Source organism: Vanacampus margaritifer, chromosome 10 (assembly GCF_051991255.1).
Source record: "Vanacampus margaritifer isolate UIUO_Vmar chromosome 10, RoL_Vmar_1.0, whole genome shotgun sequence".
NCBI lineage: Eukaryota > Metazoa > Chordata > Actinopteri > Syngnathiformes > Syngnathidae > Vanacampus > Vanacampus margaritifer.
In genome coordinates this window covers 17,488,954-17,514,064 of record NC_135441.1, presented here as the reverse complement: position 1 = coordinate 17,514,064, position 25,111 = coordinate 17,488,954, and the positions used below count along the sequence as shown (strand labels likewise).

Sequence of the window (25,111 nt, the reverse complement as noted above, 5' to 3'; positions counted from 1 at the left end):
TGTATGTTCATTTTTGCATGAATCCCTTTAAAAGTACAGGTGAAATGTTGTTTATACTGAATTATTTGTAGTGAATGACTGCTCACATGAATACAAGAACGCAAGAAATTTAATTTCAGTCGAAATTTGATCATTTTGATAGTGCATAACAAAGAAAAAACAAAAAAACACTTTATGTGGTTCAAAATATCAGCATGGTAACTTGGTCCCAACAAGTTAATGACAACATAAGCTATCTCGGTAAGGCACAAGAGAGAACTGTTACTAACGTAATATTAAATTGATTAACACTTGCAACAAAGGCATTGTGGAAATAGCGTCTTTAGCGATTATGGGAGTCAGATCATTAATTCCCTGCTAACATTTGGTAAATGCAACAGACGTTGCGAAATTAACGTTCAACAAACCAATTCAACATACATTCGCCTAAATTTCCCTTTTAAATGTCACAGTGAAACATATCAATACTTCTTTCGGGATGAACAATTAGAATGCATTTATATAACACTTGAGTGAATAAAATTTGAAAATGGAGTAAAGAATATTTTATATAATGCAAATGATTCATTCATATCATTCTAATGACACCATAATAACAGTCCATACCATCATGTTCATTGTGCAATTAAATCATTACGTAGCCTCAGTCCACAGAACACTACTGTGTTAGTCTGCTGCAGTCCCAAAACTCAATGAGGTAAATAAATGAATGATTTTGCAATTCCTGTTAATTCTTTGGCCAGGATGATGATCACAGGGCAGCTGACGCATTGATCAGGGATGAGAAAGAGAATGGGTGTAACTTGTAGCCTGAGCCGTTGTAGAACTTGTTCTGGAACTCCACCCTGAAAGAAAAACATTCGATGGCCACTTTAAAATAAACCCGTTGACCATACAATGTTATGCGGCTCTGTTTTACACATGAATAACATAAAAGCATTTTTTTTTTTAAACGTTTCCACCTAAATATTCACAACCTGTTTAGCAGTGTCAACTTTTTCAACTGCTCTAATTATGTTTTTTTTTTTTTTAATTTATATAAAGCCACTAGAGTGTTTAATTCCGAAATAGAAAACATGAGTGGAACTTTTTTTAATTGCTTACATTTTTGTGATTACGACAGTCATAGTATAGCTTTTAATTGGCCTAAAGATAAGGTAGGGAAAGAAGAATTAGTTTAGTATGCTTGTTGCTGTATGTAGGCATGCACTAATAAAAAAAAAAAAAAAAGAGACTAATAATAATAATAATAAAAATACTGATTTACCAGTGCAGACGGAGTGCGTGCAGGAAAGCTGAGAGGCCCTCCATAATCAACAAGATGGAGATGGTCAACACAGCAAAGAAGGCAAAGACCACAAAGAGAATTGCAGAGCCCACGTAGCCCTGCCACCTCAGGGCAATGCGCATCACCATGACCCACAACACCTCTGACAGCTCTGTGGAGACAAACAAACCTCAGTCAGCTGGTCTCCGCTGTTTGGAAATTCCAAGTCATGAGTGACTGAATAACTGCCTGACAATAGAATGGAATGAGTGTCCTTTTAAGAGGAAGTCCGGGTGCTACTAACGTGCGTGTGCCAGACTGAGGGCCCACAGTCGCAGGTAGGAGGCGGTGTTGGAGATGCAGCCAAGGCAGTACTCGATGGTGTGGATGGCCTGATGCATAAACACGTCAGCAGCATCAAACTCCTACAGATTAAAAAAAAAAAAAAAAATCAGTAATGGTTTCAATCTGACACAAAAAGAAGACAGGGTCTTATTTAAAAAAATAAATAAAAAAATGAATCCCTAATATTGGATAAAAGAACACTTATTCAATTAAAATGTATTGTACATAAATAAAAAATAAATTACATTACTTTTTTTTTTACTGACCTGAAATGTTCTGTACTAGATTAAAAAAAAAAAACTACCCTCACCTCCTCCCCAGGAGACCCTCCTCCGTCCATGTCCCCTTGTCGGGAATTGATGATGACTTCGTCGGCCACCAGCGGGCGTCTGTCTTCCTGCAGATGCTGCAGCGAATGGGAAGTCATTCACAAAATAAGCCCACCTTAGATAGGAGGATTCAACTTTCAGGTAAATGCACTCACCAGCTGACGTCTTCTCCCTTTGTGCGTCATGTATTCATGTAGTGGTTTGCCGAGCAGGAGGACAGGAACGGAGCATAGCGCCAGTACCACTAGCACTTTCTGTACGATACCCTGCATGAATAAACAAAACAATCTCCTTAGTGGTTACCGTAGAGCAACTTGGTAGTAAGTCAATTTTTCCAACACTGTAAACTGTGTCAACGGGGCTCTGTTTATAAGTCTGTGTCCTGGAAAGACCACTTTTATTGCACTACTAGACTTTGCCAAGAGTAAAAAAAATATAATATGTGCTTCATGAAACTTAACTCATTCACTGCGATTGACAGTTATAGACGTCAAAATTCATTTGAACTATTTTGATTAGTTAAACATTTTTTTTACACTTTTGTTAACAAAAGTATGAAAACCTAGATTTTTTTAATTGTACATTTAGAACAGATATACAATTTGTGAATAGTTGTGAGTTAACTAGTGAAATCATGCAATTATTTACGATTACAAATTTTAATCGCTTGACGCCCCTAATTTTTTAATAATCTTTCTATTTAAAAATTGTTTTAATAATTAAAAAAATTATAATAATAATCTTTTCTATTTAACAAAATATTTTAATAATTTTTTCAATTTTTTAATAATCTTTTCTTAGATATAGAAAATAATTGTATTTTATTTCTAATGTTTTATTTAAAAAAAAATATATATTATTACTTTTAATTTTTAATCTCTTTTTAATTATTTGAATAATTTTTAATCATCTTTTCTTTAAAAAAAAATTTTTACTTATTTTTTAAAATTTTCAATTATCTTTTCTATTTAAAAAAAAATTTTTTTTAATTTGTAATCTTTTCTTTTAAAAAAATAGTTGAAATGTTTTTTAAATAATCTTTTCTTAAAAAAAAAAGAAGAAAAGATTATTAAAAATTAGGGGCGTCCTGCTATTAAAAGTTGTAATCATAATTAATCGGATGACTTCTCTAGTTAACTTTATATCTGTTGTACAATAAAACATTTTTTTTCTAGGTTTTCCTACTTTTGTTAACAAAAGTAGAAACAAAATGTTAAACTTATAGAAATAAAGTGAATTTTTTTACATCTATTGCCGTCAAGTGCAGTGAATGAGTTCATTTTCGGATCACTATTGCAGTACATAGCAGTATATAGCGCTTTTTTTGGGACACAAGTAACACCAATAAACTGATTGCCAGAGAGATATATTAAAAACTATTATCATTAAAGTGGCAGTATTTTGGATACTCAACTGTTATACTGTGTAGGCTGCATGTGCAAAACAAATGTCTGATAAAACAAAAAAGGAAAATTCGACTGAGGAATTCAGAAATATTTAAAGTAGCAAACACACCTGTCCCGTAAATAGAGGTGGGTTGTCTTCATTTTCTGCGAAGAGGAACATATCTATAAAATGGATGAGTATACTGGGGGCAATTTTGGACTGGGCCGGAGAGTAAGCGATCCACTTGAAGACCACCATAAACACCAGATACCCGAACAGACACAACATGAAGAACAGCTCTGGGATCAGCACCAGGAACACGCTGCTCAACTTGCCAAAGTGCCTGGAAAGATCAAGGTCAGTATGCAGCAGAAGGAAGAAGAAAAAAAAAAATCGCTGGGGCCACTTACACGTAGTTGAAGAAGGACAAACACACTCCAAAAGTCATGTGGACGATGCCGATGATAACAGACATCTTCATCTTGTACGAGTTGAGAAAGGTTAGCTTGTTATTTGCCAAACCCCAAATCTGAGCATGACACGAAAGAAAGTCAGATGAGAGAAATCCTGAGGGAAAGTGACATTAACTGCAGATTCGTTTGATAGTCGTACCGGGTCAATGCCAAATGGATAAGGACTGGTGAAGACACCAGGCACATTAGGATCCAGTGACAAAAACTTGCTTCCTGCCAGGACGGACGAACTACAGAGAACGCAGCACATTTAAACAACGCAGGAAAATGTGATTTCGAAGAACAAAAAAAAAAAAAGAACTCACTTCCAAAAGTTTTTCTCAAACATTGGCCCGACGTGCCACCCTGAGCTGAAGACGTTGATGCCCCGGCTGAAGCACTCGTTGTAAATGGCTCCCGTGTAGATGGAGAACAGTCCCATCAGCAGAATCAGATATCGACCTCCAAACATCATCTTCCAGATCTGAAAATCCAAAAAAGGTCACGTTTGTTGCAAAGGAATATAACAAAATAAAATTTGAATGGTGGCGAGCGACAGTTTTGGAATTTAATCGCATGCAATATGACAGGGACATGATGGCAATGAAATTACATTTAAAAAAAAAATAATTATATAATGGCTCATTCCCTTGCACTTGACAGCGACAACAGGAAATTAGTCAACACTTGCCGATTCACAAACTCGCCTACAGGTGAAGTTTTCTGCTGAATAAAACGTAAAACTTTTCACACCTATCTGCATGTGCTCCTTTAAGATGAACCCAAACAACTTGCTTCTTCAGAGACTCAACCTAAACTGTATTGCACATGAAGCTGAATGTAGATTTTAAATATTTTATTCATAAAGTTAACCTTACAAAGACTAGTTGGAGTATATTGCATGTGCTTATTTGAAAGCTATTTACAGTATTTTTTTTTAAAGGGAAAGTTGCAAGACGAGTTCTAAATTTGGAATATCGTCACCCTCAATAATGGCCTCAGTACGGAAGAGGATTTATGCCAGTGAAGAGAGAGAAAAAAAGTTTGGCAGGATTCTGACTTTATTCTCAGAACTTTAAAGCGAGAGTTCTGACTTTAAAGTCCGAATTATGAGAATGAAGTCAGAATTCTGACTTTAAAGTGAGAATTATAATATTAAAGTCAGAATTCTCACTTTAAAGTCACAATTGTCACGAGAATTCAGACTTTAAAGTGAGAATTCTGACTTTATTCTCATAAGTCTCACTTTAAAGTCAGAATTCTCATGACAAAGAATTCTGACTTTAAAGTGAGAATTATGAGAATATTATTATATATATATATTATATTATTATATTATTATATATTTATGGGTAGAATTGAATGACCTGTTTAAGGATGTACTTGATTTTAGCAGATTGGGCTAGCATCCTAAGGCAAGCTTGAAAAAAAGCACACACACAAAAAGTCGTCAGAATTTTGACTTTAAAGTGAGAATTCTGAGAATGAAGTGAGAATTCTGAGATTAAAGTCAGAATTCTGACTTTAAAGTGAGAATTCTGAGAATGAAGTGAGAATTCTGACTTTATTCTCATAATTCTCACTTTAAAGTCAGAATTCTTTGTCATGAGAATTCTCACTTTAAAGTGAGAATTATGACTTTAAAGTGAGAATTCTCACTTCATTCTCAGAATTCTCACTTTAAAGTCAAAATTCTGACGACTTTTTGTGTGTGTGCTTTTTTTCAAGCTTGCCTTAGGATGCTGGCCCAATCTGCTAAAATCAAGTACATCCTTAAACAGGTCATTCAATTCTACCCATAAAATGAAATTATTAATACATATAATAAAATCCAATGTTTTCTGAAAAAACAGACACGAATGACTTACTGCAGGCCATTATTTCACGGGGTGACGACATGTGTCTGCACCTAGTCAAGGTCCCACTGTACCTCATTGCTGTTTTTTCTCATCTTGGGGTCCTTTTCCTCAAGAACCATCCAAAGGCCAGCCAGAGTCATGAGCACACCATGACCCACATCCCCAAACATGACAGCAAACAGGAAGGGGAAGGTAATTATTGTGTACACAGCTGTGGATGGATAAGAAAGATGGAAATATGAGAACAGCTGAGAAACGACAGGCCAGTGTTTTGAGTGGTTTTCTGGTGATGCACCTGGATTGACTTCCCGGTAACTCGCCACTCCGTAGGCGTCCACGATATTCTGGAAACCGGCGGTGAAAGAGTTGAGAGGAAACAGGGTCGGCGGAGAGGTAGATGAAGGCAAGCGGTTGTAGAAGGAGTCAACGCCGCTGCCGCTTTTCCTCTGAGGGCAATCGAGACGTTCGATGAAAATCGGCGTTCACCTGTTCACGGCCCGCGGGTTTGAACTGATTCTCACCCCTCCCTCTCTCAAGGCGCTCTGCAGCTCGGGCAGCTTGGCGACGGGACACCACGCCTCGGCGATCAGGCACTTGTCGGTGACGGAGGGACTGCAGAGGTTCAGGACCATCTGGACCGCCTTGCACTTCTGAACGCGCACTTTCCACTGGGGCAGCACAGCCACCGCCCGCATGAGCAGCTGCTGCAGGAAGGCCTCCGTCTGAGACAACACCTTCGGGGAAAAGAAGAAATTCAAACAGCTCAAATATTGAAACTCGTTTTGTTTTGTCATAAAGCTCATCCAGCCAGCCATCTTGTTTCAAGCAAGTTTACTTGGCAAATAAGAACATGTGTGATCAGGAGTCAATAACATTTACTGGCAACGAGCCATTTTACGACAAATAAATTTAAAAAAATCTGTCTGAAGCCGCAAAACATTTGAATATTGTGATGAATGAAACAGTGTGTTTGTGTTAGTCGAAGGCCAAAGAGCTAACTAGAGCTGCACTTTAACAGAAAAATACAATATGCAGCATCCAAAACTTTAAGATTCATTTTTTTTCGACCTCTCGTCTTGTTTTTGGATTGTTCATACTTCATTTTTCATACATTTTTAGACTTTTCTTCCTTTCTGTCAATTTCTGACATTTTTGGCAATTTTATGAACATATTATGGTCATTTTCTGCCTCTCTTCCTTTTTTTAGACATTTTTTCCCCAGCCTTTTTTTGCTATAATAATGATGCATTATATTTAGAGGCACCTTTTTGGCGCTCAAGGACACCGTACAGTATGTTGAGAGAGGACTTAACAAAAAAAAATAAAAAATCAATCAATCAATTTTCTGACATTTTTAGCAATTTTGTGGACATTTTATGGTAAATTTCAGGATTTCTTATTTTGTTTTTGGACATTTTATGGTTACTTTTTGAACATTTGCTTTTTTGCCTTTTTTAATTAAATTCTCTGACATTTTGGGCAATTTAATGAACATTTTATCGTAATTTTCTTCTTTTCCTCTTTCTTTTTGGACATTATATGGTCACTTTGTGGACATGTTTAGTTTTTTTTTTTTTTTTTTTTTAACTTTTATCTCTTTTTTTCCTGACAATTTAAAATTTGGACTGACAATTTTTGAATATTTAACTATTCTTTTTTTTTCATTTGTTTAAAGAATATTGTATCTAGAAAATAACTAAATATCCAAAAATGTACATTTCTATTTTTTTTTGGGGGGGGGCGGGGTGTCAACAGGGAGCCACAGGAGAGGGACTAAAGAGTCACACGTGGCTCCAGAGCCGCAGGTTGCAGACCCCTGGTCTATAGTGAAGCCAGAAAAATAAAATACACTACGCCTGTTCTTCTATTATCTAAAATTGAGGCAGAACTATATCAGAGCCTTTGTGACATCTACATCATGTTACAATTTTGATCAGTCTAATTTTCAACATCAAGCATATTTTAACTTTGTTTGCCTAGGAAATGAAATTCACTCATGTATATTAAAAATGGAGCCCATTTTTTGGGTCACCACAACACGGAGGCTTGACACATACAGATTTGATATCTTCAATTCTGCCTTGAAGTCCTTGAAGAATTTCCTCTCTTTCTGCCGTGTTCTCAGGATACGTAAACGTCTGTGTGCGGAAGCTTTCGCAAAGGAAAAGCAAAAGATTAACACGCTTTATGCGGCAGACGGCAAAAAGCAACAACACACAGATTTACCCACCAGTCGCAAATCTTCTTCACTTTCTGTCCTATCTGATCCCCCCAGTAGGAAATGAGGAAAACCGTCCACTGCACCATCTCTCCCTGCAGATGAAAATATTTCCTGTAAGTTCACCAACTAGATGTTCCACATGACCGTAGGTTCTCGGTACGCCATCTCCGACCGTGTCCGGGTGCTCGAGACGATCCTCCATTTCTCTGAAATCCACGATGATGTAACCACGGCACGCTCGCCACAGAAGACGCTCAAACGAGGGCACCCTCCAAGGGTGGACCACCCCCGCCACGAAACTGAAAGGTTGGGTCAGACGGAGTAGTCAAACATGACTCCTGAAGCTGAAATTAGGAAACCGTGCTTTACGCGTCATGACATGTACCTCAGGCGGACATCATGGTGGTTGTCAAACAGACCTTGGTTCTCTAGGATAGGCGGGGGCGCCTATGAGAAACCCAAAAACAAATGACCATTAGTTAGTTTGCTATGTGATTTAATACTTTTTTTTTCTGGAGAGCTCAGTATTGTTCATTCGATAATTTTACAGATTTGACATGTCATCATCATTGCTCTCCTTTTTTATTATTATTATTATTATTATTATTATTGTTATTTATTTTTTGTATGTGTATGTGCGTGTGTGTGTGCGTGTATTCATTAGTTCACCTAAAACCTATTTTAAAAATCCCATACCGTTCACCTAAACCAAACACTTCCAGCCAGAGTGTGAGTGTATGTGATTTAATACATTATTTTTATTTTATTTTTTTATGGAGAGCTCAGTATTGTTCATTCGATTTGACATGTCATCATTGCTCTCCTTTTTATTTTATATATATATATATATATATTATTATTTTTTGTATGTGGGTGAGTATGTGTATGTGCGTGTGTGTGTGTGCATGCGTGCGTGCGAGTGTGTGTGTATTCATTAGTTCACCTAAAACCTATTAAAAAAAATCCCATATTAATAATATAATATAATAATAAATTGCCAAATGCAGAAACATCAATGTAAGTTATCACAATGTGGTGGCTCTCGCTAACAGGCAGAATTAAGTAACCAGAATTAGGTTAAAAAAAAAATTATACGTAGACCATGTTTCTATAAATTTTTGTGATTTCATACTGATGACAGAGGCAAAAGTTAAAGCTGTCATTACCTGCGATGCTGTAAGAGAGTGCGTCCTGGTCAGCACTCCTCTGTACTGGCACAGCTGGGTCAGCTGAGCGCGAAGACTGTCTCTGTTCCTGGACACCTGGTTAGAAAAACACAAGAATAAGAAAGAGCAACTAAAGACTGTCATTGTTCTTATTTTCTTTCTTCTGGATATCAAGAAAGGATGAGAAGATGTTCCGGCCCACCTCTCGGAGTTCTCTGGCCAGCCTCTCGCTCTCTTCCTCGATGGTGATGAGCTCGCGGGGTTGGGGGGCCGACGGTGTTGGGCAAGGTGGGGGGAGGGGGCCGTTCAAAGGAGGGGACAGGGATCGCTTGATCTCCTGCTCCAGGAATGCTGGAAGGCAAACAAAATGGGTCACATCAGTTTGGAGAGCAATTTGAAATTGAATTAAATTGAAATGACATTATTTATTCCGAGCAATCGATTCTCTTAATTTAATAGCATTTCTATTGGATGCGCTGCATCGTGTGGGTATTTTTTTTGTCCAATGAAATTTCATTTTGGCTGCTATGTGTTGTCATGCCAATCTAATCTGCCCAGGGACTTTCACAATCAGTAGCGCTGATGTAGCTTTAACTATATTAGCAATGGGCCTTTTTTTTTTGTTTTTGTTTGTTTGTCAGATTTCAAATTCATCCTGGCAGGGCCAGAGTGCAGGCCCATGATGACATCAGCATTTTTGGTTGGTCTGACCAAAACAGCCAACTTTGACCGGCACAACACGTCTGTAGCGTGTGCACATGAAAACGGTTTTAAAATTAGCATCTCTAGTCAGTATGATACATTTTATCTAAATGTTCGTGTTTTGTCAGGTTATTAAATAATTATTGAATTTGAAACCCTCCAGGTGATATTTTTGTTTAATATTGATTGTAGTGTGATAAATATGGCAATAAGGTTAAATTACTAAATAAAATACATGCCCTGACACCGCAATCTAGTAAATTACAGAGAGAGAATCATTGCAGTGTCAAGTTATTAGTGTCTTAAATGAGGACAGAGCAGGTAAATACTTACAAAATGTTTTTTCAAGCTCCTCACATCGTCTCACCTCACCAACAAATTTCCTTTGAAAGGCGTTCACGTTAGGATTTAACTAAAACAGGAGAGGAAAGAGGAAGAATGGGTTATTCATCTGCTCACAAGGGGAAGAGGAAAATATTGCTATTAGGTGACTAAAAGCCAGCATCTTGGAATTTATACATTATGCAGTATAGCAAATAGATGAGCGCCGCATAATCATAATGTGAAAGCCCGATTTGAACGCTGATGAAAGAGCACAACTTTGAGGCCGATTGTGCGTTTGCAGGGTGAAATGAGTGGGGAAGAACTGTGACACATGGGCAGAAAATTGAATTCAATCTGTACAATGCATGATAGTTCACGAGGCTAGCTGTAGGACTCTCGTCTCCCTGAACCCTGAAGAGTGTGCAGGAAGTGTGGCTCACATCTCTGAACTCCACCAGGCCCAGCTCCCCCAACTCGCTGACACAGTTGTAGGCTGAACCGGACTGAAGGAAGAGCTGCACCAGACACACCTCCTCGCTGCGGAACATAGCGCCCATGACTGCCTGTACCCAAAAAACACACAATCGCATATTCTGTGTCACATACAGCAAGCGTGGCACTTTGAGTTACCACTGATTTAAGCCATAAACAGGAAAAAAAAAAAAAGTACTTTTTTTTTTAAAGGTATTTCTTAGCAGTGGTTGGAAATAATGAAATACAAATACTTTGCTACTGTTTATTTATTTATTTTTACCTCCCAGTATGGTCACACTGTAAGTAGATAAAAGGTTTGTTGTTTTTTATATAATTGAAAGTAATAACTAACTACACTTCAAGGGCTGTACTTCTTCACTTTTATTTAAGTACAGTACAGGATTTGAATCAGTACATCTGTTTTTACTTTCACCACCAGTTTTTTTTAAAGCATAATTCGAGAACTAAAGCAACTCTGTAGGCAGACATAATTTAATGACGTGTCCAAGGGGAAGAACGAATTTCCCCCTTACTGCAATCAGAATATTCCACTTTTGCATAAGGAGCTCGATGATTCTGAAATCATAGGGAGACATAAAACGTATTTGGTGCCAATTAACTGAAACTCAACTCTACTGTTTGTAGGGATTATAAAGTATTTTAGTGCTACAGTTAAAATATTTGATGCTGCTTAGCTTTATATCAGAAAGATGAACTAGTTAGCGAAGCTTTGATTACATTGAAAACACGAGTACAGTGATTTTCTAATTTATTACTTATAGCTGTTTTTGTTTTGTTTACAAAATTCGAAAATAACAGTTGGTGCGAATAATATTACACAAAATATATTTTCACTAAAATATAGACATAAAAAAATGAAACAAAAGCCTTTGAGTCCAGTCATGACTCATATTCTGATAACCCAACTGGGTCAGTTATCTGTCACGCCGTACCAATTAAAACTGAGATAGAACTTTATAAAATAATCGACAAAAGATAAATCCACATTGGTGATTTATTTGAAATAAACATATTTAGTTAAACAGGCTCATAAGTGAATGAATATTAACGTTTCATTCAAGGCTACATTTACTCATAGACCAAGCAGACCACTTGTGTTCTTTAACACAAAAACGTTAACAATTGACTCACCCGTTTCTTCTCGCTCAGTTCAGCCGATCTGTGAGCACTTTTGTCATAAATGTCTCCGTTGCCACCGGTGAGTGTGAACCGGGTCGCAGCCGACGACGTCGTGTTGATGCGAACTTGTGTGATTTGATTTGGACTCCTCACTTCCCGTTTGGGAATGTCACGTTACTGCGGTCTCACGTGACTCTCGGCGAGCCGCCACGTTTACCGTAATGTTGAAAACGTGCGAAATAAAACATTTATCACGTTTGTATCAAATGTGCACCAGTAGGCTAAGTTCCCTGAATGTTTATTGTAAACCCTTGATATCCTATTTAAATTCCATTTTCATGAGGTTTACTATTAGTAGCCAACAAACCGTTTCAACTTAAAAACGTATGACCCCAACTCCAAACCTTTACCTCAATACAACGGTAAAAAAAAAAATACTAATAATGATAATAATCATACTTAGCATACATTTTAACACAGCAGATGTTTGCTAGCTGTCGTGCTGGTTGACTGAACATCACAAAGTCCTTAGCTGGACCTATCAGAGGACAGAAAAGGGCTAACTCCACTCCAAGACTGTGCAAAGGTGCAGAAAGGTGAATCTAAATTCTGATTGGTTAAATTAAAGAGCTAATTCAATGGTGTGTGTGTGTGTGTGTGTGTGTATTCAACACCAGCAGTTGGAATTCTGATGGCCTCTAGATTACATTTACTTGGCAACACAGCTGAAATCTGATACAAAAAGAGACTCAAGTAACTCGAAACTGTGCATCCAAGACGCATGCTATGAAATTAAGACTAAAGACTGCTGCAAGAAAATTAATTACCATTTCTTGTTGTGTTTTGAGTAATCATATAAATGCACAACCACTTAACTGTCTTTCCAACGATGACAAAAAGCATACAAGATTCCCAACAAACACTCAAATGGTTTTCCATAAACCAGTTTGCATGACACGAGTCAGGAGGAGGTTGTTTTTGTTTGTCGCTGTCTTGAATGAATATTAAGGCATATTGTTTCCAACTTCAATTGTGCGACAATGCAGTCCTTGTTGAGAAACTTTGTATAAAGCAGGCTTTTAGCATTTTTACCATGATTTAAAAAAAAAATGCAATCTAAAATGAACGCAAGATGTAAGCATTTGGCAGATTTTTTGTTTAATGTTTCATGACAGCGACAATCATATTTTAAACTAGAAAAATCATAATACACTGACATGTAGAGTATATTTTTTTTCAGCATTGTTAATAATTTTGTAATTTCCAAGGCCGTTTCATGAGACTTTGAATCTGGTAAATGATATAAAAAAAAGGTATTTTACTGTAAAAGAGGACATTGTGAGACAAACATTTGATTAGACAACAAAATTCACAATGGAAAGTTGAAAAAAAAGGGGGGGGGGCAAAATTTCATACACCATCATCCTTCTCTGATATTGTGTTACTACAAATGCACTTTCAAACCATTTAAACTTGTCAATGTTTAGAGACGGAATTTTATTCGAGCACACCTATGACCCTACGCTTCCAACTGTTAGACAAAAACACATGGAAAATACAACATTTTAAATCAGGGATGCTATAAAAATAAAACAAGATGCGGCATCTGCGTCTCATTTCACATTATTTGAACTGACACTGCACAAAAGATATTGAAATTATGCTGCTGAGCTTTCAAATAGATCTTTCATCAACTTTTGTTTCGTGCACATGAGGACTAATATAAGAAGCAGAGTTAGCAGTGACCCCCCTCCCCCTACAAATTATACGTCTACAACAAAGTCGGCATCCACATCCTCTGTTCTACCTCAGTCGTCACCCTCGTGTCATTATCGATTTCTGTTCTTCTACAAACTGTAAAATTTCAGACTTCGGTCCATTCCTGCAGAGCTGAGGAAACGAGCGTTCTCTCCGAAGGCGACTCCGCTCACCAAACCTGTGTGATCTAAAAAAAGGCACCAAATGAATGAATCAATGTCCAGAATGGATACCAACATTACACATTGGACGGACATTTTATAGTGGCTCACCTGTGAAATTGAGGACCTCGGACCACTGCTTGCAGATGTAGACGCGGATGTCGGATCCACCTACAGCCAGGTAGGTTCCGCTCTGGTCAAACACGAGGGACTTCACCTGCAAGGGCGGCACATGGGAATGAAAACACTGCACACAGGCTGGATTGATCTAGCCATCAACACCAAGTCATCAAAGAGGACATGTCTGTCATCATTTTCCAACAAAACTGAACACCTCTTAGAGGGGTAGTAATCTGACAGGCGTCGTCTTTCATGGTAACATTCCTTAGAGAACATATCTGTGTGTAATATAGAAAAAAAAGAGAACAAACCTCATAGTTGTTGTCCAGTGTGATTGTCTTAAAGTTCTTCAGTTTCCTCAGATCCCAGAGTTTCAGAGAACTATCTTGTGCACCTAGATCACAACAACACAGGAGTAAATGTGATTAAACGCATCCTAGCCAAAAGAGATAAATTCAGGCAAATCAGCAGTAGATGGGGGGGGGGGTGGCTGTTGTCACCTGTAGCTAGATAGTATCCATTCTCAGAGAAAGCGATGGATGTGACAGGTCCAGAGTGACCTGGGAAGTTGGCCACGTTGGTGCGCTCCTTCAGGTCCCAGATCTTGATCTGGGAGTCGGCGGTTCCAGTGCCAAAAATGAGACCATCGGGGTGGAACTGAGCACAGGTGAGGGCTGTGGGAGGAGAGCGAAAAGGGGAGCGTTACCACCTGGAGAAGAGCCTCAATATGAATGTTCAACATAGAAAAGACAGTGGCACTCACCACAGCCGGCACTTTCGTCGGAGACCTTTGTGAGGACTCGGCCGGTCTGGATGTCGGAGAAGGCCCAGTACTGCAAAAAAAACAACACAATGAAGCCAACGGCAAAAACAGACTTCCTGACCCAAACCTATTTTATGGATTCTTCTTTGCGTGTGCCTGAAAACAACATCCATACCTGATCCTCAGAGGAGCTGAGCAGGTAGTCCCCAGTGGCGTGCAGGGACAACCCAGTGACACCGGCCTCGTGAGCACGCACCACCTGGACGCAGTTGCCCCCGGTGACGGACCACACGCGGATGGTGGTGTCGGGAGATGCGGAGAAAACCACAGACTGGAGAAGGAAAGGACAACTCCGATGATTACAGGTTCGTAATAACCATCAAATGAAAACGACCTGGAAAAGTAAGTGACCTGGGATGGATGATAGATGACAGAGGTGACCTTCTTGGTGTGACCCTTCAGCGTTGCCACAATCTGTTCCTCGTTCTTGTCAAACACAACCACGTTTTTATCAGCGCCACCTAGAGGAAGGGAGAGCAGTTGCATTAGAGCCGAGTTTCCTGATGACGAAATGGGTCGAAACGATTTCCTAGCATGAGACTGGCCTACCAGTGAGCACTTTGCTGGTGTCTGAGGGACACAGATCCAGAGCAAGAATACCTGGCACACTGGCACTGTGAAGTCCCTGAAAGAAGAATGAACATACAAGTCAACACAATACAAGAACTGCAGCTATCAAATATTTTTAGAAATCGGCATTTCTACCAATTAACCCACAGATTAAAAAAAAAAAAAATCCGTTATTACTACTACTGTAGTATTGGTGGATATGGCTTTAAAAAGGGTGGGGCTTGACCTGGTGAGTGACGTGGGTGTCAGCCAATTACAGCTGTAGTCAGGGGCAGTTCATGTATGAATGTCCTTATTACAGGTTTGTTTTCTCACCGTTTGTTCAATAGAGGGATTCAAAGTGCGGCTGTGTCTATCGTTGAACACTTCTGGGAATATTACAACACGTTCGAACTACTATGTTTGGCAATATTGAATTATCTTACATCGATGTGTTACATTATGTTGCTTATCACAGAGGTACTGTAGTGTTTTACATCGCATATTATCTTGCTTGGAAAGTATTAAATTATCCCTAACTTTGTACATTGTCATTTGCAAACTCTCTCCTGGTTTGCCACCATTGCACCAACATTTCCTACATAGAATCCTGTGTGATCGTAATGATTGGAGCCCGTTCAGTGACAGTGCAAATGAATGACTTTGAACTATTAACACTTACAGCATGAGAGGCCACTTGGCGGTACTTGCCAAGATCTTCGGCTTTAACCAGCTCCTCTGGAACAGTTTTTCCTCTCTGGACAAAAGATAATTGACAAACAAATGACAATGATAAAAATAAACTAGTCTCACTGAAATTTCATAATTCAACAGTAAAGGAAGTGACGGGTCTAACACATTTCCCCCATACCTTCTTTCTCTCTGTGGTGAGAATTGTGGCTTTGTCTTGAAGCTGCAAAAAATAAGAAAATACTTTGGTTCAAAAGCTGCACAAACAAATTGACCCATCAAAAAAAAAAGGGCAGGCTCTCAAAGATGATATTACCTTCTGGATGATCTCTGGAGTCATGCCTACTTGTTCGCTAACCTCCATAGGCTCTCCAGCAGGACCCTGTCAGACAGAAGAGAGGATGAACAACATGACACAAATCAAAAGTCATATGAATCCGGATAAATTGTTCACTCACCACTGCGGCTGGTTGAGAGGCAGGGGTTGCCTGGGGAGTAATCAACCCAGCCTGAGGTTTGAGTGTGGCAAGAGCTGTGAAAGAGAGAAAATAGGCAGATTGTGTTAACACAGTAACTTCAATGAGAACACAAAGATAAACGTGAGAGCTCACACAACTGCGATCAACTTACCTTCTCTGGCTGCAGTGACTTCTTTGGTGAGTCGAGCGATGACTCTGCATGCCGCATCGTGTTGATAGAGGGCGTGCGAGAGCTCCTGGCGAGTCGTTTGCAGCTGCTGCCTCAGGGTGAAGCTGTGAAGCATGACAGCATCCTGAAAGACAAGAAACAAATAATAGAATGTGTTTACACGAGGATAACTAGATTTCCAATTCTCAGTATACCATGTCATAATGAAAGATACAATTTTAAAAACACTTACCCACTCATCTTGGAGGGACTTTAGAATGGCAGGAATGCTTGTAGCTGATGGTGCCTTTGGTCTAATTGGATGGGAGACTGGCAGAGAAGTGTAAAATGTCAGATTTGCACAAACGCACCATGCCGTAATTGAATCTGCAGTAGCCAAAAAATAATAATATCCTGGCTTTACATTTATTATATTTACTTGATAGGCCTACTTATTTTAACGGACACTAGTAGTAAATACAAAGCTGTGACTTGTGGAAAAAACTATAATGTCAGACCTTCATGCATATTTTGCTGCCTGTTGTTACCTTTGATATCTACAAGTTGTTCCTCGGACAGCGGCTGCCCATTCATCGGGTCTGTCCCATTCTCTACGATGTACTTCTCGATGAGCCGGCGCTCAAACACTTGGTTGGACACCGGAGAGACGCACGGGTGCTCTGGGACCTCGTTGGAGACTGAACAAGAAAGACACTCGCACTTTAGTAGCTATTTTATTCAGCAAGAAAATGTCGGAGCTTTGCTACGCAAGTGGCGGCACTGCATGGCCGCTAACGTTAGCTAAGTAGCTACCAGCGTTAGCACGGTTGCACGGCTAGCTTGCAACGTCAACTCTTTGTATCAACTTAAGGTCACTTACTTGCACAAACCAAAGACATTGTCCCGGTCAGGTCTTAAAAATCACTTCCGGGAACGGTTTTGGGTCCGTTTAGTTTATACAATAGCGTATACTGCAGTTGATGTTCCCTTTACAATATTTTCATTAAGTTGAAAGTAGCACGCTCTCTTTTCATTGCCGCTACAACCGGAACTTCTTCTTGGTTTCCGGCAGACTCGCGACTGGGCCCGTTTAGTACATTGCTGCCCCCGACTGGTTAAAATACAAACTCTTAGAACAGATCTTTGAACTATCGTATTTATTTATTATTGAACTATCTTTTAGGTCTGGAAAGTTTAACATTTTCTTTCCTCTCTCTTTTGGGGAAGTTCCGCATGCTACTAGGAATTTGTCCTTAGTAGTGTGAGTCGTTCTTGGGCTAGCTACATGTATAAACAAATATGTATACAATTAGGACTGTACTGTATACACAAATGTACAAAGTGCCGAAGAGATTAATTCTTATAAAAAACAACAACAACTATTATACTCATATTATCCTTCCTGGGGATTTTCAACTCACATTCTGCCACATCATACATGAATGACATTTTCACAACAATTATTTCATTTAAATTCTTAAATATACATTTGATCTAATTCATATAAAATGCAAACAAAAGTCTCAATGTACTGGACAAAATCATCAGATAATAATCTAATAAGATATATATTTATTTTAAAAGGAATGATACATGTTTTCATATTGCAAAAATATTACAAGTTCCGCCATTTTCATCACCTGGAGGGATTTGGCGATCAATGTTTTGCTCTTGACAAGGTTCACAGGTTGTTACATTATTTGGTGGAAAATTTTACAGAACATTTAACAGTTGTACAGTTCTGGAGTTATGGCAAAATTATGATCTTACATCACAGACATGATAATTCATCGCAGTTAGAAGAGATTAACATGATGACAAGAATACATTTCTTCTCTGTTAGTTCAGTAAGTTAATGTTCCCTTTTTCAAACACAGCCTAATTTCTACTTATAGCCCTAAATATGTAGCGAGCTCACTGAGCACACACGCAAACACTTGTACAGATTCAGCAAATATATACAGTGCATATCACGGTGGTCCTGAGGGTCTGGAGGTAGGTAGCATCAGAGGACAGCGGAGACTTCAGAATTTCCGGCAGAGTCAGAGTGAATAAAAGTATGAAGCAGGAAGGATAATATTCAGCTCATGCTCCAAAAATACCATTACACTGACAATAATGCCATGCAATATGGATGTCAAACCACTGGAAGTACAATATAGGCTTTGTTGCAAAAGGCACAGGTGAGGTTTTTCTTCTCTTCAACTTTGTCCACATGCTTCTATGCCACCACTCCATGCACTACAAGAAGTTCAGTTTCTCGGAAGTGTAAACGCTGCAGGTGTCAGACGTATCCGTGTCCAGCGGCAGGGCGGTATAATAGTCATTTGTGTTGCTCCGTGTTTCTTGAACTGGTTCCTTATTGATCTGGAATTGAACGCAACCTTCGGACGACTGCAGGCAATCTGATGCTCCAGCTACTGGAAAGGAAATCCTCCTCTCTTCATGGTTTGACCGTTCCTGCTAAGAAGGAAATTTGTGATTAAATAAAACAATTCATGGCTTATGCGTTCAAACATCTGGCGTACCTCAGCAGTTGAATTGTGACAGGGGGAGCTCACAGATCTTTCTCCTTCACAGTTTTCATCCCTCGTGTGAACAGGAGTGAGCCGAGATGGAGTTCCTACCAAAACGGGAGTGTAACCCTGGAAATGCAAACAGCAACAAATTAATACAATGTTTGTTTATATAGTAGATTGCGAATGTAACTTAAGTTGTAAATCTCTTACAGTATGAATTGGACTGGCTCTCGGGGTCCATTTTCTCGGTGTCCCCTGCTGCTGGCCGTGATTATAGTAGCCCGCAGGTTGAGGGCTTGGCTGGCTGTAGTTCTAAATACAAACAACAAACCATTTGCATATATTGGCATTAGGATGTATTATTCTACCTGAAAAATCAAGAAACAAAAAAAAAGATTTTTGGATTGCAGCAAAGTATAATTGACTCCTCTTGGCCTATGCGCCGGTTCCACCATTTTGCACAGTACTAAAAAAAAAAAAAACAGCTCTTGCAAGATCTCACCTGGATGTTGACTCTCGGGGGCTGAGCTTGTGGCGTGCGATTTGTCCTGAGGCAGGCGATGATCTGGGACAGGCTGCAGTTAGGGTAGCGCTTCATGAACAGGATGAAACCGGCCAGAGACACAAACATGCCGGAAGGGACGGTAATGGACTTGAGAAGAGCTCGCCACCTGCCCCCCCTTTCTGGAACAATTAGAGAGACAGAGCAGTTAGCTGAAGACAATGGTAACTCAAGGCTTTGGACACTTTAGCTCTACTTAAGTACCTAAAGCTACACTTTGTAACAATTTGCCCAAAAATATCTTTAGAATAGCCTTTTTATTTGACCATTTATGACCTATTTTTTTTAATTAGTAGATTAACACCTTAGCTGTTCATAACGGGAACTTTTGCAAGCATCTGGCCAATAGTTTTCATTGTGTACGTGAAGATGGTAAAATACAGTTTCATTTTTCGACCACAGGTGGCAGTAGTGATTCAAAATGGAATTTTATGCGTTCAGTAGCTAAACGTAAAAGCAAAAATGACTAAAATGTACTCTAGCACAAAAATAAAAAAATATTTCCGCTCTCTTCAATGCTCCATTTGATGCTTCTTGACAGTGTGGACATTTTATTTTTGGCTAATATTAGCATTTAATGAGCACATGGTGGATACAGTTAGCAAGCTGACTATGGAATGTTCAATAAATATATTTTAAAGTTTTTTTTATATGAATTAATATTTCCCTATGACAGAGTGGGCATGCTAAGTTTAACAACATTCAGTGACACACAAAATATGCTGAAAATTGCATAACAAGCGTATCGTGCGACTATCTACTGTTTCAGCCTTAGGTGAAGAAAGATAAAATGTTCATTACCTCATAATGACAGGGTGGACTGTGATTTCAAGGACATGTGTAAAATGTTTGATATAATTATGAAAATAAAATAAAGCAAACACATTTTAAGCCGCTTATACTAAGACATGTTTCAATATTTTGCAACATTTTCATGACGACTGTGTGATTCTGATGAAGGCACCAAAAGAACACCCTTTACGGTGATATTTGTTTCCAAAAGTAGGGTGTTAAAAGTCAAAAGTCAAAAGTAAACCACAAATACCTGGAAAGTCTCCTTAAGGAGAGTAACACATTATTTGTACTTCATTACTTCCTGCCACTAACAGTAGGGAGGAATTATGTGTCAATTGTGTTACTCACCAATCACCTGCAACAAGGTGGACGACACCAGGTTGCCATTTACGTCTCTGATCTCATAGACGCCGTCGTGCCTCGAGGTCAACCTCGCTATGACCACTTCCTTGATGGAGCCGTTCCTGCCCACGGAGACCAGGCCCCTGTACCGCATGTCATGGTCGGTGATGTGGCCCTCACGCATTAACTGCACTGGGCCGCGGGGGGGCTTGGAGTCGAAAGGACCCAACGAGGATTCGTCGGGGTGCCGGGTGGGGGTAAAGATGAGGTAGGCACGCGGCACGGGGAGGAAAAGCGGAAGGTTCAGAGACTCTTTGGTGAAGCGGGTCACGTTGAAGGTGTGTCCTGCATTCGTGAGCGGAGATGTGAACAAGATTTTTTTTTTTTAAAGATTGTTAGTGTGTTAAACAAGAAATGTATAAGTAATTTGTTCTTGAGTTGTCTCTCACCGCGGACAGTGAGAGTGCTGCGAGACAACACTTTCCCCTCAGCGTCTCGCATTGTGTAGTTGCCCTGGTCGGCTTGTGTCACTCGATCGGCCACCCAGACCTTCCTGTCTCGCAGCAGCCTGCCCCGACCCGCAACGGTGGTATCAGGGTCGGTCCGGTTCCACAGGACTATTGGCATGGCCTCGGATGGAGCGCCTCGGGGAACAAACTCCAATATGAAGCTGTTTTCGGGGATGTTGTGCTCAAAGTTCTCGCCGTAGTTTCTGTAAAATGACTTGATGCATTCTAAGACAGGATATAAGTGGGAAAAGGACAATCAGAACACTGACTTGAGTACTATTATTAAAGGTTAAGGTGTAAGTCAAGTCAAAAAAATACTTTTCAATATGTTCTATGTGCCCCCACTGGTCTAAACCACTGATCTGAATATATGACTGGATCGCTGATAGCCTAAACACGCCCGTGCAAGCCGTTGAAGTCACAGGGCGACCATCTTGCTCCTCCCATCTCGCCAGCAGACTACTGTATAAACTACACGGTATACGTACAGATTATACAAATACAGCTCATAGGCAGTTAGTATAGGGCCGAGGGGCGAGGTGTGGGGTTTGGGGCAGGGTGGTCACTATTTTTGAACAAGTAAAAATTTTTTTTTTAAAAAAGTGGACAGTATGTGCTGCTTTAAAGACCCCCTATTTCTTATATCGCTCAGTTCCTTAGATCCCAATATTAGATTTGGCAGAGGCATCTTTTGTTGAATTACAGTTATAATTATTTAATAAAAAATAGACACGTTTCCTCCTCTAAACATCATTAAGCATGTGAGCATGAAATGTATACATGTATTTAAGGCAAGTTGTAAAATGTCTGAAGTCCTCAAATTTAAAACATCATAAATTATGCTGTTTCTACTAAGTACTGTTTCAAAGGTTGTCCAATTTTGATACTGTAAATATATAGGATCGTATGCTGTGAAACGTTTCTCGTGAGTAGCAATATGGCGGCCTCGCGGCTTCAAAAGTCTTGGCCTATCGGCTAACCAGTCATATAGTTAAGTCTGTGGTCTAAATACAGTATTTCCCCCTCTCAGGGCTCAGATATTTTAACATCATAATGCCCTCTGCTGTCGACTGGAATTGATGGAGTTGTTGACGTCATGGCTCACCTGTTTTCTGGGTTTGGTCATGTGACATCACATTTGCAGAGGCATAGGTTAGCATATGGTTAGCTTAGCATATGGTTAGCTTAGCAAGAAATTGTGACTTTATGTTTAACAGTGTATATCTGTATCATACTGCCCCCAGGTGGCCAAACACCAGAAGGGAAGGAGCTCCACAATCACAATGAGCTAGTTTGAGGCCCAAATTTTCTAACATTTGATTTAATCATGTAATAACTATATTTTTTTATTAAGTAAAATTACATAGTGCTTCCCCTCCCCCCCTTTTTAAAAAACACATTACAAATATGTTTTGTTGTTTTTTTGGGTGGGGCTGCACTGGTAAATTGGATGAGTGGTGAGTACTGTGATCTGACAGAAAGCACATAAAAAATGTTTTTATAGGTTCAGCCTATTTCAGGTCAAGTAAAATAAATTAGCCATATCAAAGATTGAAAAGTGTTGATAGAACCAAACAGATAAAACCATCCAACCTGAAACTGTCAGACGAACGGTTTCATAGGTGAATCCAGAAGACAGCTTGATAGAATAAAGTCCCTGGTCCGCATGAGTCACATTTTTCAGGACCAGCATCTTATCTTTGGTCCACTCAAAACGAGGGTCATTTACCTGAATAAAGAAATTAGGTTTGTTTTTAGAAACAGAACAAAAACAGAAATCATGGCACACTCTCGCCCTCACAATGGTCTTCTCCAGGAGCACACGCCTTGGACCTACAGCATCCCGAGTAAAAGTCACGGTTCTTGATGTAGAGTAGACCGGCAAACGGAATTCCTTCCCAGCACAAACCATCTGGGCTTCTTCTCTGTCGCCTGTCAACGTGGAAAATGAAGACAATAACTTTTTTTTCCTATTTCCGCTGAGAAAATAATATAATGAAATGTTTCTGTTGGCTCACCCAGAACGACCCAGCCTGTAAAGAAGCAAAATGAGGTCATGCAATAACATGAAGAGTCTTGAACAAGTTAAGAATCTACATGACAGAAATGCTCTATTACAAACAATATAGTGACATAATTCTTTCCTACTTTTTATGAAACTTCTTCAGTCAAACATTCTAACCCTGACTGCTGGCCCTAATGATTATGTATAAAAAGTACACAAATCAGGCTGATAAAAATCACTGTATGCGTTTTATTTTGCACAAGTATGTACAAAATATAAATATAGTACATAAAAATATGTAATTACAAGCACTCGCAAACGTCTTATACACTCTGTCAACAAGCCAGACCTATTTAATGGCACATCACAAATGTGTGACTGTTCTTGGCTTTCAAGGCAGTGTTTCCCAAACTTTATTGAGCCAAGGCACATATTACACATGAAGAAAAAAAAAAGCGTTAGGGTTGGGGCACACTAGTAAACAAAAATATCACAAAAAGTGGACACACAGGTCAATTATGTAGCGTCTTCCATCTAATGGAAGAGCATTTAATTGATCTTCCTGTCACTATACGTCGCTGGAATAGATGGATGATATATTATTAATTTATTTGTAGTAAATAAATAATAAAATCTGACCAATTAAGTGAGGCACGCTAATTGGTGTCAACGGCAAAGGATTGGTAATGAGAAAAAGTCTAATTGACCTTGACACTGCAAACACATGCTAACAGGTGTACTAGCCATATTCTTTATATCCTGTCTTAGACTGGAGCTTGGCTACAAGTGCTATCAAAATCAGAAAATTATTTAAAGACAACTCACCCACAGTAAAAGGAAGGATGCAAAGCACGAGTAGGACGCAGGGGGACATCTTCTGTAGGGACAAAAACACGGGCAGGTCGTTTCATCTTTCCACACAGGTGTAATAAGCAATGCGAACAAACTCTATTGCATCAATCATATGTCGTTTTGTAATCGGGCAGCTGCTAACACCGAGCAAGGTGAGACAAACACATCCAAAGCAGACCTCGCGGTGACGTGACGGCCTGATGACGCCCCAAAATCCAACGATGCAAATGATCACTTATTGATTATCTACACGTCATCACACTTTCAACGCCAAACAGCCCGAACCCACCTGCAGGATACGCGGGGAAACAAGTCCACGGGAAGATATTTGGAAATGTTTTACATGAATGGGGATAAACGGGTATAAACGTTGAACCGCAACGCGCACGCGTAGTGGCTTCCCCCTGTTATTTATGGCGATGTGTAGGCTGTATTCTCAACTGCTTTTACGCCAACTGCGCTCAGACAGCGTCACGGTGATTAGCTCTAGGAAACAGACATACGCTCTTTGCGCAAATTCTTCCTTACGGCGCGGTCTGCCCCTGCAGGGCTGTGCGCCAAGACTGGGATTGATTGTAAATGGGGAGGAAGGGGAGGTCACCCCAGTCAGAAGAGACAAAACGAGCCGTAAGCGTCACATTTACAGAGACCAGACATAGTCAGATTCAACATTCACTAATTTATCAAGATGTTTTTTTTGTTTTGCATGTGACTATTGATGTATCACACAAATGTCTGTGCTTTTGTCAGTAAAACGTTGCTTTTATTAGATTTGTTGATCTCTTTTATTGGATGCTATTGTGCAAGTGTACTTAACCTTTATTTATTTATTTGTGAAAAATGTTTTAAACACGAAAGGTGATGGAGCTTTGCAGTCCACTGCCCCTATATTGTTGTTGTTTTAAAAAAACTAATATATATATATATATATATATATATATATATATATATATATATATATATATATATATATAACATTCTTCCGTGGACTTTTAAAACACAGTTTTATAAATTAAAAAAAAAAACAAACTTTTTTTCAAAGGATTTTTTTTCAATATTTAAAAATATATGTTAAACATATACAAGTGATATAATATAACATTAAAAAATCAATTTTATTGATTATTGGAAAAA

The 25,111-nt window shown here is 39.2% G+C and overlaps 3 protein-coding genes across 3 annotated transcripts; all 3 read right to left on the bottom strand.

Moving 5' to 3' along the window:
• Positions 1 to 91: 91 nt before the first annotated feature.
• Positions 92 to 11,847, bottom strand: tcirg1b (T cell immune regulator 1, ATPase H+ transporting V0 subunit a3b). Its single transcript, XM_077578087.1, has 21 exons — positions 11,678 to 11,847; positions 10,492 to 10,614; positions 10,061 to 10,139; positions 9,228 to 9,376; positions 9,026 to 9,121; positions 8,245 to 8,306; positions 8,032 to 8,158; positions 7,869 to 7,951; positions 7,696 to 7,789; positions 6,160 to 6,372; positions 5,934 to 6,084; positions 5,710 to 5,849; positions 4,106 to 4,263; positions 3,940 to 4,030; positions 3,738 to 3,856; positions 3,457 to 3,670; positions 2,097 to 2,207; positions 1,923 to 2,018; positions 1,572 to 1,692; positions 1,268 to 1,439; positions 92 to 845 (listed from the first exon to the last, which is right to left on the bottom strand). Exons 2-21 carry the CDS (start codon positions 10,606 to 10,608, stop codon positions 752 to 754), a joined length of 2,487 nt encoding a protein of 828 aa, XP_077434213.1. The 5' UTR covers positions 10,609 to 10,614; positions 11,678 to 11,847; the 3' UTR covers positions 92 to 751.
• Positions 11,848 to 12,802: 955 nt separating this feature from the next.
• Positions 12,803 to 17,470, bottom strand: prpf19 (pre-mRNA processing factor 19). Its single transcript, XM_077578907.1, has 16 exons — positions 17,274 to 17,470; positions 16,942 to 17,091; positions 16,647 to 16,723; positions 16,397 to 16,538; positions 16,225 to 16,298; positions 16,083 to 16,148; positions 15,948 to 15,989; positions 15,759 to 15,833; positions 15,077 to 15,152; positions 14,879 to 14,988; positions 14,643 to 14,798; positions 14,468 to 14,537; positions 14,205 to 14,378; positions 14,016 to 14,098; positions 13,696 to 13,801; positions 12,803 to 13,610 (listed from the first exon to the last, which is right to left on the bottom strand). Exons 1-16 carry the CDS (start codon positions 17,290 to 17,292, stop codon positions 13,513 to 13,515), a joined length of 1,518 nt encoding a protein of 505 aa, XP_077435033.1. The 5' UTR covers positions 17,293 to 17,470; the 3' UTR covers positions 12,803 to 13,512.
• Positions 17,471 to 17,535: 65 nt separating this feature from the next.
• Positions 17,536 to 24,175, bottom strand: LOC144058683 (uncharacterized). The gene is made up of 11 exons (XM_077577054.1): positions 24,156 to 24,175; positions 23,951 to 24,002; positions 23,139 to 23,153; positions 22,922 to 23,052; positions 22,714 to 22,849; positions 21,061 to 21,345; positions 20,618 to 20,956; positions 19,415 to 19,596; positions 19,123 to 19,224; positions 18,922 to 19,038; positions 17,536 to 18,856 (listed from the first exon to the last, which is right to left on the bottom strand). The coding sequence occupies exons 2-11, from the start codon at positions 23,997 to 23,999 to the stop codon at positions 18,635 to 18,637; spliced, it is 1,578 nt and encodes a 525-aa protein (XP_077433180.1). The 5' UTR covers positions 24,000 to 24,002; positions 24,156 to 24,175; the 3' UTR covers positions 17,536 to 18,634.
• Between the last annotated feature and the right edge of the window lie 936 nt (positions 24,176 to 25,111).

Bases quoted from the DNA above. Each gene is read 5' to 3' on its own strand.
- LOC144058683 (XM_077577054.1), bottom strand. From the start codon at position 23,999: ATGTCCCCCTGCGTCCTACTCGTGCTTTGCATCCTTCCTTTTACTGTG. The intron at 22,850-22,921 runs GTGAGGGCGAGA...TTCTTTATTCAG, and splicing joins TGCTCCTGGAGAAGACCATT to GTAAATGACCCTCGTTTTGA. The intron at 19,225-19,414 runs GTGAGATCTTGC...GTTTGTATTTAG, and splicing joins CCCCGAGAGTCAACATCCAG to AACTACAGCCAGCCAAGCCC.
- prpf19 (XM_077578907.1), bottom strand. The intron at 16,299-16,396 runs GTAAGTTGATCG...TCTCTTTCACAG, and splicing joins AGTCACTGCAGCCAGAGAAG to CTCTTGCCACACTCAAACCT. The intron at 14,538-14,642 runs GTATGGATGTTG...TTTTTTTTGCAG, and splicing joins TCAGCTCCTCTGAGGATCAG to TACTGGGCCTTCTCCGACAT.
- tcirg1b (XM_077578087.1), bottom strand. From the start codon at position 10,608: ATGGGCGCTATGTTCCGCAGCGAGGAGGTGTGTCTGGTGCAGCTCTTC. The intron at 10,140-10,491 runs GTGAGCCACACT...CTCCTGTTTTAG, and splicing joins GCCTGGTGGAGTTCAGAGAT to TTAAATCCTAACGTGAACGC. The intron at 2,019-2,096 runs GTGAGTGCATTT...CATTCGCTGCAG, and splicing joins AAGGGAGAAGACGTCAGCTG to CATCTGCAGGAAGACAGACG.